The sequence below is a fragment of the Oncorhynchus mykiss genome, chromosome 5, assembly GCF_057628025.1.
Source record: "Oncorhynchus mykiss isolate SJ-2025 chromosome 5, ASM5762802v1, whole genome shotgun sequence".
Lineage (NCBI taxonomy): Eukaryota > Metazoa > Chordata > Actinopteri > Salmoniformes > Salmonidae > Oncorhynchus > Oncorhynchus mykiss.
This window is the reverse complement of record NC_143026.1, coordinates 94,292,730-94,304,820: the sequence shown is the minus strand read 5'-3', so window position 1 is coordinate 94,304,820 and position 12,091 is coordinate 94,292,730. Positions and strand designations below refer to the sequence as shown.

At 46.3% G+C, this 12,091-nt stretch overlaps 1 protein-coding gene across 5 annotated transcripts in view; it reads right to left on the bottom strand.

The window, feature by feature from the left end:
• LOC110523043 (unconventional myosin-VIIb) overlaps nucleotides 1-12,091 on the bottom strand; it is a 68,979-nt gene that overhangs the window by 15,032 nt on the left and 41,856 nt on the right. For all 5 annotated transcript variants that reach the window (XM_036978946.2, XM_036978948.2, XM_036978947.2 and 2 more), the window contains 5 exons: nucleotides 10,130-10,311; nucleotides 9,798-9,919; nucleotides 9,029-9,183; nucleotides 8,487-8,640; nucleotides 2,674-2,829 (listed from right to left, as the gene is read on the bottom strand). In XM_036978946.2, coding sequence (XP_036834841.2) covers nucleotides 2,674-2,829; nucleotides 8,487-8,640; nucleotides 9,029-9,183; nucleotides 9,798-9,919; nucleotides 10,130-10,311 — 769 coding nt within the window. The remainder of the gene's footprint in view (nucleotides 1-2,673; nucleotides 2,830-8,486; nucleotides 8,641-9,028; nucleotides 9,184-9,797; nucleotides 9,920-10,129; nucleotides 10,312-12,091) is intronic.

Genomic DNA, 12,091 nt, shown 5'->3' with positions numbered 1-12,091 from the left:
TTGTTCTGTCTGAGCTCAGTTGTCATGAAACGCAAATACAGCGATGAGTTTCCCTCTCTTTCATACACACTTATAACGAGGAGCGCCCACAATGTGTTTTGTGCTTAGCAATGAGTCTCTCATTACGAACACATTTTATAAAACGACACGTCCTGACCAAAACATCCACAGCATGGCGGTCAACCCAGGGAGGTCTTTCAGAACAGGGCTTCAACAGTGGAAAAGTCAGTCAACTAGCAAGGCATTGTTGTCATTTTATAACAGGTAAGCATAAGCAGTAATAAGGGAGTGCTATCTCTCACAGTAGTAGATGTGAGTTTCTCTTTCAAACAATCCCATGGCCTTGTACACAGTTAATATCTAACATTCGCCAAAGCAAGCTACTGATAGTGCAACCCTAGTAACAGTACATATGAATATGAAATATGATCAGGCCTACTGTACATTTTACTGTAGAAATTATTGTTGAAAATGAGTCTAGGTTGGAACTGTTGCTGTTAAAATAGAATAGTAATTGTTATTCTGAACTGGAATAAACTGATGAAAGCAAGATACTTTTTGAGGTGAACCCCCTCACACAGTTCTGGGTTGTTCCATCTACAACAGGAAGTGGTCTCTTGTCTGACTGAGAATCCCCTCACACAGTTCTTGGTTGTTCATCTACAACAGGAAGTGGTTTCCTGTCTGACTGAGAACCCCCTCACACAGTTCTGGGTTGTTCCATCTACAACAGGAAGTGGTCTCCTGCCTGACTGAGAAAGCAGTAGATGTTCTGGTCCAGTTTGGTACCACATTCCTGTGTGAGTCAGGGTTCTCAACTCTGGCATACGTTAACACAACAAGTACAGAAACGGACTCCATGCTGAGCATCACCTCTGGGCTGCAGTGTCCAAAACTGAGCCCAGAATAGACATGGACAGAATAGACCTCTCATTAGGACTCTCTCTCTCTATATGTGTGTGTATGTATGTCTTGGGCTACATCTGTGTGTGTGTTTATGTCCTGGGCTACGTGTACGTGTGCGTGTGCGTGTGCGTGTGTGTGTCTGTGTCTGTGTGTGTGTGTGTGTGTGTGTGTGTGTGTGTGTGTGTGTGTGTGTGTGTGATGTGACCAATCAGTTTATTCTCGTTCAGATATTTAAAAAATATATAAAAATTGTTTTGGATTTGTTTTTTAAACAGCAAAACTTCCAACCTAGACTTTCTTTCTACAGTAAGATGGACAGTAGGCCTGATCATTGTTCATCTGTACTGTTTCTTACAGTTGCACTATCAAAACGCCTGTGTGTCTGTTCTGTTATTCATCTGTGTGATGTGATCAATCCGTTTATTCCAGTTCAGAATGAAAAGGATTTATTGTATTTTAACAGCACCAGTTCCAACCTAGACAGATACGTGAGAGTGTTTTTAATAGGAGAAAGTAAACATGAATTTCATTATTTGTTTCTGTCTATATTGCATTTGTTTTAGGCATAAGGGCAATGAAATGTACCGATATTTATGTATAGTTGCATATTTTCCTAAGCTTATGTCCCAGGAAAACAGTCTAATAGACCTCCTCTAATGGGGCTGAGGAGATACAGTCTAATAGACCTCCTCTAATGGGGCTGAGGCGATACAGTCTAATAGACCTCCTCTAATGGGGCTGAGGAGATACAGTCTAATAGACCACCTCTAATGGGGCTGAGGAGATACAGTCTAATAGACCTCCTCTAATGGGGCTGAGGAGATACAGTCTAATAGACCACCTCTAATGGGGCTGAGGAGATACAGTCTAATAGACCACCTCTAATGGGGCTGAGGAGATACAGTCTAATAGACCTCCTCTAATGGGGCTGAGGAGATACAGTCTAATAGACCTCCTCTAATGGGGCTGAGGAGATACAGTCTAATAGACCACCTCTAATGGGGCTGAGGAGATACAGTCTAATAGACCTCCTCTAATGGGGCTGAGGAGATACAGTCTAATAGACCTCCTCTAATGGGGCTGAGGAGATACAGTCTAATAGACCACCTCTAATGGGGCTGAGGAGATACAGTCTAATAGACCACCTCTAATGGGGCTGAGGAGATACAGTCTAATATACCTCCTCTAATGGGGCTGAGGAGATACAGTCTAATAGACCTCCTCTAATGGGGCTGAGGAGATACAGTCTAATAGACCACCTCTAATGGGGCTGAGGAGATACAGTCTAATAGACCACCTCTAATGGGGCTGAGGAGATACAGTCTAATAGACCTCCTCTAATGGGGCTGAGGAGATACAGTCTAATAGACCTCCTCTAATGGGGCTGAGGAGATACAGTCTAATAGACCTCCTCTAATGGGGCTGAGGAGATACAGTCTAATAGACCTCCTCTAATGGGGCTGAGGAGATACAGTCTAATAGACCACCTCTAATGGGGCTGAGGAGATACAGTCTAATAGACCTCCTCTAATGGGGCTGAGGAGATACAGTCTAATAGACCACCTCTAATGGGGCTGAGGAGATACAGTCTAATAGACCACCTCTAATGGGGCTGAGGAGATACAGTCTAATAGACCTCATCTAATGGGGCTGAGGAGATACAGTCTAATAGACCTCCTCTAATGGGGCTGAGGAGATACAGTCTAATAGACCTCCTCTAATAGGTACAGTAAGTGAAGACATTCAGTATTTGATGTGCTCATGTACCTCAGTGATCCCTGTAGGCGCTGTAGACAGTCAGGGGCCAGGGGTTCACGCCGTCGGGACTCCAGGAAGCGCTGGGTGTGTTTGAGCAGCGACTGGCTCGGAGGGAAGAGACCACAGCACAGCCACAGTAGCTGCCAGCCCTGCTCCAAACTGAACCTAACAACAACAACAACAACAACAACAACACCATCATTATCATCATCAGAGACCACAGCACAGCCACAGTAGCTGTGTTGTTTAACCTCCCATCTACGTGTAGGAGCAGTGACGACCCGGCATTCAGGGCAGGTGTGGCCCCACCTGTTTTGAGCCCCACATATTTTGCTAAAAACAACGTCCTTTCCTCTGTAGTCTTTTCCTTTGTTGACCTATTCTCTGTTGTGTTGTCTTCTGTTGTCCTCTCCTCCGTTGTCCTCTCTTCTGTTGTCTTCTGTTGTCCTCTCCTCTGATGTCCTCTCTTCTATTGTCTTCTGTTGTCATCTCCTCTGATGTCCTCTCCTCCGTTGTCTTCTGTTGTCCTCTCTTCCGTTGTCCTCTCCTCTGATGTCCTCTTTTCCATTGTCTTCTGTTGTCCTCTCCTCTGATGTCCTCTCTTCTGTTGTCCTCTCCTCTGTTGTCTTCTGTTGTCCTCTCTTCCGTTGTCTTCTGTTGTCCTCTCCTCTGTTTTCTTCTGTTGTCCTCTCCTGTCCTCTCTTCCGTTGTCTTCTGTTTCTGTTTTCCTCTCCTCTGATGTCCTCTCCTCTGTTGTGTTGTCTTCTGATGTCCTCTCTTCTGTTGTCTTCTGTTGTCCTCTCCTCTGTTGTCTTCTGTTGTCCTCTCCTCTGTTGTCCTCTCTTCTGTTGTCCTTTCCTCTGTTGTCCTCTGTTGTCCTCTCCTCTGTTGTCTTCTGTTGTCCTCTCCTCTGTTGTCTTCTGTTGTCCTCTCCTCTGTTGTCTTCTGTTGTCCTCTCCTCTGTTGTCCTCTCATCTGTTGTCCTCTATTGTCCACTCCTCTGTTGTCCTCTGTTGTCCTCTCCTCTGTTGTCCTCTCCTCTGTTGTCCTCTCCTCTGTTGTCCTCTCATCCTCTCTTCCGTTGTCTTCTGTTTTCCTCTCCTCTGATGTCCTCTCCTCTGTTGTGTTGTCTTCTGATGTCCTCTCCTGTTGTCTTCTGTTGTCCTCTCCTCTGTTGTCTTCTGTTGTCCTCTCCTCTGTTGTCCTCTCCTCTGTTGTCCTCTCCTCTGTTGTCCTCTCCTCTGTTGTCTTCTGTTGTCCTCTCCTCTGTTGTCTTCTGTTGTCCTCTCCTCTGTTGTCCTCTCCTCTGTTGTCTTCTGTTGTCCTCTCCTCTGTTGTCCTCTCCTCTGTTGTCCTCTGTTGTCCTCTCCTCTGTTGTCCTCTGTTGTCCTCTCCTCTGTTGTCCTCTCCGCTGTTGTCCTCTCCTCTGTTGTCCTCTCCTCTGTTGTCCTCTCCGCTGTTGTCCTCTCCTCTGTTGTCCTCTCATCCTCTCTTCCGTTGTCTTCTGTTTTCCTCTCCTCTGATGTCCTCTCCTCTGTTGTGTTGTCTTCTGATGTCCTCTCTTCTGTTGTCTTCTGTTGTCCTCTCCTCTGTTGTCTTCTGTTGTCCTCTCCTCTGTTGTCTTCTGTTGTCCTCTCCTCTGTTGTCCTCTCTTCTGTTGTCCTCTCCTCTGTTGTCTTCTGTTGTCCTCTCCTCTGTTGTCTTCTGTTGTCCTCTCCTCTGTTGTCTTCTGTTGTCCTCTCTTCCGTTGTCTTCTGTTGTCCTCTCTTCCGTTGTCTTCTGTTGTCCTCTCCTGTCCTCTCTTCCGTTGTCTTCTGTTTCTGTTTTCCTCTCCTCTGATGTCCTCTCCTCTGTTGTGTTGTCTTCTGATGTCCTCTCTTCTGTTGTCTTCTGTTGTCCTCTCCTCTGTTGTCTTCTGTTGTCCTCTCCTCTGTTGTCCTCTCTTCTGTTGTCCTTTCCTCTGTTGTCCTCTGTTGTCCTCTCCTCTGTTGTCTTCTGTTGTCCTCTCCTCTGTTGTCTTCTGTTGTCCTCTCCTCTGTTGTCTTCTGTTGTCCTCTCCTCTGTTGTCCTCTCATCTGTTGTCCTCTGTTGTCCTCTCCTCTGTTGTCCTCTGTTGTCCTCTCCTCTGTTGTCCTCTCCGCTGTTGTCCTCTCCTCTGTTGTCCTCTCCTCTGTTGTCCTCTGTTGTCCTCTCATCCTCTCTTCCGTTGTCTTCTGTTTTCCTCTCCTCTGATGTCCTCTCCTCTGTTGTGTTGTCTTCTGATGTCCTCTCTTCTGTTGTCTTCTGTTGTCCTCTCCTCTGTTGTCTTCTGTTGTCCTCTCCTCTGTTGTCCTCTCCTCTGTTGTCCTCTCTTCTGTTGTCCTCTCCTCTGTTGTCTTCTGTTGTCCTCTCCTCTGTTGTCTTCTGTTGTCCTCTCCTCTGTTGTCCTCTCCTCTGTTGTCTTCTGTTGTCCTCTCCTCTGTTGTCCTCTCCTCTGTTGTCCTCTCCTCTGTTGTCCTCTCCGCTGTTGTCCTCTCCTCTGTTGTCCTCTCCTCTGTTGTCCTCTGTTGTCCTCTCATCCTCTCTTCCGTTGTCTTCTGTTTTCCTCTCCTCTGATGTCCTCTCCTCTGTTGTGTTGTCTTCTGATGTCCTCTCTTCTGTTGTCTTCTGTTGTCCTCTCCTCTGTTGTCTTCTGTTGTCCTCTCCTCTGTTGTCCTCTCTTCTGTTGTCCTCTCCTCTGTTGTCTTCTGTTGTCCTCTCCTCTGTTGTCTTCTGTTGTCCTCTCCTCTGTTGTCCTCTCCTCTGTTGTCCTCTGTTGTCCTCTCCTCTGTTGTCCTCTCCTCTGTTGTCCTCTCCGCTGTTGTCCTCTCCGCTGTTGTCCTCTGTTGTCCTCTCATCTGTTGTCTTCTGTTGTCCTCTCCTCTGTTTTCCTCTGTTGTCCTCTCCTCTGTTGTCTTCTGTTGTCCTCTCCTCTGTTGTCCTCTCCTCTGTTTTCCTCTGTTGTCCTCTCCTCTGTTGTCCTCTCCTCTGTTGTCCTCTGTTGTCCTCTCATCTGTTGTCTTCTGTTGTCCTCTCATCTGTTGTCTTCTGTTGTCCTCTCCTCTGTTGTCAACAGCCTACCTGTTGTTGTACAGGCCCTAACAGCCTACCTGTTGTTGTAAGGCCCTAACAGTCTACCTGTTGTTGTACAGGCCCTAACAGCCTACCTGTTGTTGTAAGGCCCTAACAGTCTACCTGTTGTTGTACAGGCCCTAACAGCCTACCTGTTGTTGTACAGGCCCTAACAGCCTACCTGTTGTTGTACAGGCCCTAACAGCCTACCTGTTGTTGTACAGGCCCTAACAGCCTACCTGTTGTTGTAAGGCCCTAACAGTCTACCTGTTGTTGTAAGGCCCTAACAGTCTACCTGTTGTTGTAAGGCCCTAACAGTCTACCTGTTGTTGTAAGGCCCTAACAGTCTACCTGTTGTTGTACAGGCCCTAACAGCCTACCTGTTGTTGTAAGGCCCTAACAGTCTACCTGTTGTTGTAAGGCCCTAACAGTCTACCTGTTGTTGTACAGGCCCTAACAGCCTACCTGTTGTTGTAAGGCCCTAACAGCCTACCTGTTGTTGTAAGGCCCTAACAGTCTACCTGTTGTTGTACAGGCCCTAACAGCCTACCTGTTGTTGTAAGGCCCTAACAGTCTACCTGTTGTTGTAAGGCCCTAACAGTCTACCTGTTGTTGTACAGGCCCTAACAGCCTACCTGTTGTTGTAAGGCCCTAACAGCCTACCTGTTGTTGTAAGGCCCTAACAGTCTACCTGTTGTTGTAAGGCCCTAACAGTCTACCTGTTGTTGTAAGGCCCTAACAGTCTACCTGTTGTTGTACAGGCCCTAACAGCCTACCTGTTGTTGTAAGGCCCTAACAGCCTACCTGTTGTTGTACAGGCCCTAACAGTCTACCTGTTGTTGTAAGGCCCTAACAGTCTACCTGTTGTTGTAAGGCCCTAACAGTCTACCTGTTGTTGTAAGGCCCTAACAGTCTACCTGTTGTTGTACAGGCCCTAACAGTCTACCTGTTGTTGTACAGGCCCTAACAGCCTACCTGTTGTTGTACAGGCCCTAACAGCCTACCTGTTGTTGTAAGGCCCTAACAGTCTACCTGTTGTTGTAAGGCCCTAACAGCCTACCTGTTGTTGTACAGGCCCTAACAGCCTACCTGTTGTTGTACAGGCTCTAACAGCCTACCTGTTGTTGTAAGGCCCTAACAGTCTACCTGTTGTTGTAAGGCCCTAACAGTCTACCTGTTGTTGTAAGGCCCTAACAGTCTACCTGTTGTTGTAAGGCCCTAACAGCCTACCTGTTGTTGTACAGGCCCTAACAGCCTACCTGTTGTTGTAAGGCCCTAACAGTCTACCTGTTGTTGTACAGGCCCTAACAGTCTACCTGTTGTTGTACAGGCCCTAACAGTCTACCTGTTGTTGTAAGGCCCTAACAGTCTACCTGTTGTTGTAAGGCCCTAACAGTCTACCTGTTGTTGTAAGGCCCTAACAGTCTACCTGTTGTTGTACAGGCCCTAACAGTCTACCTGTTGTTGTACAGGCCCTAACAGCCTACCTGTTGTTGTAAGGCCCTAACAGTCTACCTGTTGTTGTAAGGCCCTAACAGTCTACCTGTTGTTGTAAGGCCCTAACAGTCTACCTGTTGTTGTAAGGCCCTAACAGCCTACCTGTTGTTGTACAGGCCCTAACAGCCTACCTGTTGTTGTAAGGCCCTAACAGTCTACCTGTTGTTGTACAGGCCCTAACAGTCTACCTGTTGTTGTACAGGCCCTAACAGCCTACCTGTTGTTGTAAGGCCCTAACAGTCTACCTGTTGTTGTAAGGCCCTAACAGTCTACCTGTTGTTGTACAGGCCCTAACAGCCTACCTGTTGTTGTAAGGCCCTAACAGTCTACCTGTTGTTGTACAGGCCCTAACAGCCTACCTGTTGTTGTACAGGCCCTAACAGTCTAGCTGTTGTTGTACAGGCCCTAACAGCCTACCTGTTGTTGTAAGGCCCTAACAGTCTACCTGTTGTTGTAAGGCCCTAACAGTCTACCTGTTGTTGTACAGGCCCTAACAGTCTACCTGTTGTTGTACAGGCCCTAACAGCCTACCTGTTGTTGTACAGGCCCTAACAGTCTACCTGTTGTTGTACAGGCCCCAACAGCCTACCTGTTGTTGTAAGGCCCTAACAGTCTACCTGTTGTTGTAAGGCCCTAACAGTCTACCTGTTGTTGTAAGGCCCTAACAGTCTACCTGTTGTTGTACAGGCCCTAACAGCCTACCTGTTGTTGTAAGGCCCTAACAGTCTACCTGTTGTTGTACAGGCCCTAACAGCCTACCTGTTGTTGTACAGGCCCTAACAGTCTAGCTGTTGTTGTACAGGCCCTAACAGCCTACCTGTTGTTGTACAGGCCCTAACAGTCTACCTGTTGTTGTACAGGCCCCAACAGCCTACCTGTTGTTGTAAGGCCCTAACAGTCTACCTGTTGTTGTAAGGCCCTAACAGTCTACCTGTTGTTGTACAGGCCCTAACAGCCTACCTGTTGTTGTACAGGCCCTAACAGTCTACCTGTTGTTGTACAGGCCCTAACAGCCTACCTGTTGTTGTACAGGCCCTAACAGTCTAGCTGTTGTTGTACAGGCCCTAACAGCCTACCTGTTGTTGTACAGGCCCTAACAGTCTACCTGTTGTTGTACAGGCCCTAACAGCCTACCTGTTGTTGTACAGGCCCTAACGGTCTACCTGTTGTTGTTGGTCGTCTGGGAAACAGGCCCTAACAGCCTTCCTGTTGTTGTACAGGCCCTAACAGCCTACCTGTTGTTGTTGCTGGTCATCTGTTTCATGATCTGACAGTAGATCTCGTCTCTCAGGGCCTCGTCCTTGGTGGCTGGCCCAAAGATCTGGTCTGTCAACTCTAGAGGACTCTGTATCTGCTTTGTGGGGTAGTCTCCCATGTACTTCAGGATAGGTAAACACAGGTCAAGGACTGGTAGGAGCAACATCTCTGAAAACTGTATTTGAAGAAACTTGCATGTAATTTGCCATCCTACCATAAACGACATTGAACACATTTAGACTACAATAAGTGTATCTGGGTCTCCGCATATCATATATATTTTCGTCTTCAGTCTGCACCACTGTCCATGCACTTTGGTCTGAATAGAAAGAGAGGTAGCGACAGCGTTTTCTTTTCTCAGTAAGGACATCACTGAAGACCAGAATATGTCACTCTAGATAAGACTACTTGCTAAATTACTAAAAAATGCAATGTTGAGACGATTCCAAAGACGCTCTTGAAGATAATGTTGAAGTCATCTGTCAGTGAGAAGGTGGGGAAATCAATTATTAAAGGATATCGGTGAAGGCCAGGCAGGCCCGGTGGCTGAGCTCAGAGTTCCCCGCCAGCTTCTTAAGAAGGGGCTGTTTGATTGGCTCCCTGGACTTGACCCACAGCCTCTCAGGGGCCACGTTCTTAGAGATCACCTGACGGTTCACATCCTTGATGGGCTGCCTGGAGAGACAGACAGAAGCACAGAACATTAAGGAGTTGTTAAAATCAGGATGTTGTCCCATATATATTACTGTATATATATAATATATTATTATATATTACATGTGTTAGTTATATACCATATATATCGAAATATTATTGGCTATACTATTATCACTTTTTCTGTTAATATTATATTAGAAGTTTCTCTATTATAGGAGAACTGTTATCTGAAGTACTCATAGGACAACTGTTACCTGAAGTACTCACAGGAGAACTGTTACCTGAAGTACTCACAGGAGAACTGTTATCTGAAGTACTCACAGGACAACTGTTACCTGAAGTACTCACAGGAGAACTGTTACCTGAAGTACTCACAGGAGAACTGTTACCTGAAGTACTCATAGGAGAACTGTTACCTGAGGTGCTCACAGGAGAACTGTTACCTGAAGTACTCACAGGAGAACTGTTACCTGAAGTACTCACAGGAGAACTGTTACCTGAAGTACTCATAGGAGAACTGTTACCTGAAGTACTCATAGAAGAACTGTTACCTGAAGTACTCATAGGAGAACTGTTACCTGTAGTACTCATAGGAGAACTGTTACCTGAAGTACTCATAGGAGAACTGTTACCTGAAGTACTCATAGGAGAACTCTTTGAGGGACACGGGGGCCACTCGCTCCACGGTGCCTGTCTCCTTCTGATTGGCTGCCATGATGCTCTTCCTCTGGTCAGGTGACAGGTTAAGAAGACTCTGGAAACATTTCATGTTGACATTTTAGTAATTTAACCCGACTGATAATGATCAGTGTATTGAAATAAGGAAGGTAAAACAACCACGAATCACAATGAATAAAACCTTCTTCAAAATAGCATCATCAGTAGCAGTAAGAGTAAAGTGAAGGGTTGATTTCTTCAGCCCATATTTCACCTTAGATAGTAAAACAAGAACACGCGGTCATACCATGACTTCATTGGTGGGTTTGGTGAGAGTGGGCAGGACCAGGATAGCGTCGATGGGTACTGCCCCCGTCTTGCCGGTGCGTTCGTTCTTGCCCTTGATCCAGCCGCGGCCGACAGTCAGCTCGTCGTCTTTAATGAGAACTATCAGCTCTCCTTTCTTAAAGCTCAGGAACGTAGGGTCGTCTATATGAGAGAGAGGGAGAGAGAGAGAGAGAGAGAGAGAGTTTCATTTCTCCAAATTAGAAACACTTTTTCGAGGTTTCAAAGACCTCTCTGATGACGATAGGCTACCTGTCCTGTTGGGGGAGGACGCAGAGAGCTGTGGGTTGGCAGCGCACTACATTGTTGACGACCATAAGATGAGGTCTTATCATGACCAATCAACCTGCACATGTCCTCTACTGTATGCTTATTGTTATTGTTCACTGTATGGTTATTTTGACCCTTGGTTATTGTTGTTACAGTTTTAAATGTCCAAAGCTTTGGCAATATGTACATTTTTGTGTCATGCCAATAAAACAACTGAGAGAGAGAGAGAGAGAGAGAGAGAGAGAGAGAGAGAGAGAGAGAGAGACTAAGGGAAAGAAGAGAGGGATAGAGAGAGAGAGAGAGAGAGAGAGAGAGAGAGAGAGAGAAAGAAGAGAGGGATAGAGAGAGAGAGAGAGAGCGAGAGAGAGAGAGAGAGAAAGAGAAAGAAAAGAGAGAGAGAGAGAGAGAGAGAGAGAGAGAGAGAGAGAGAGAGACTGAGGGAAAGAAGAGAGAGAGAGAGAGACTGAGGGAAAGAAGAGAGAGAGAGAGAGACAGAGAGAGAGGGAGAGAGAGGGAGAGGGGGAAAGAAGAGAGAGAGAGAGAGAGAGACAGAGAGAGAGGGAGAGAGAGGGAGAGGGGGAAAGAAGAGAGAGAGAGAGAGAGAGAGACTGAGGGAAAGAAGAGAGAGAGAGACAGAGAGAGAGAGACAGAGAGAGAGAGAGAGAGACAGAGAGAGAGAGAGAGACAGAGAGAGAGAGAGAGAGAGAGAGAGAGAGAGAGAGAGAGACAGAGAGAGAGAGAGAGAGAGAGAGAGAGAGACAGAGAGAGAGAGAGAGAGAGAGAGAGAGAGAGAGAGAAACCACAAAAATGGAAAAACACCACATTTTTTTTTATTTTTTACCTTTATTTAACTAGGCAAGTCAGTTAAGAACAAATTCTTATTTTCAATGACGGCCTAGGAACAGTGGGTTAACTGCCTGTTCAGGGGCAGAACGACAGATTTTGTACCTTGTCAGCTCGGGGATTTGAACTTGCAACCTTCCGGTTACTAGTCCAACTCTCTAACCACTAAGCTACCCTGCCGCCCAATTGAGACCCTGCATGCAGAATTCTGCAAAAATGTCCTCCATGTACACCGTAAAACACCAAATAATGCATGCAGAGCAGAATTAGTCAGATACCCACTAATTATCAAAATCCAGAAAATAACATTTAAATTCTACAACCACCTAAAAGGAAGCGATTCCCAAACCTTCCATAACAAAGCCATCACCTACAGAGAGATGAACCTGGAGAAGAGTCCCCTAAGCAAGCTGGTCCTGGGGCTCTGTTCACAAACACAAACACACCCCACAGAGCCCCATGACAGCAACACAATTAGACCCAACCAAATCATGAGAAAACAAACAGATAATTACTTGACACATTGGAAAGAATTAACAAAAAAACAGAGAAAACTAGAATGTTATTTGGCCCTAAACAGAGAGTACACAGTGGCCCAAACTTAAGGAAAGCTTTGACTATGTACAGACTCAGTGAGCATAGCCTTTCTATTGAGAAAGGCCGCCGTAGACAGACATGGCTCTCAAGAGAAGACAGGCTATGTGCTCACTGCCCACAAAATGAGGTGGAAACTGAGCTGCACTTCCTAACCTCCTGCCCAATGTATGACCATATTAGAGAGACAAATTTCCCTCAGATTACACAGATCCAC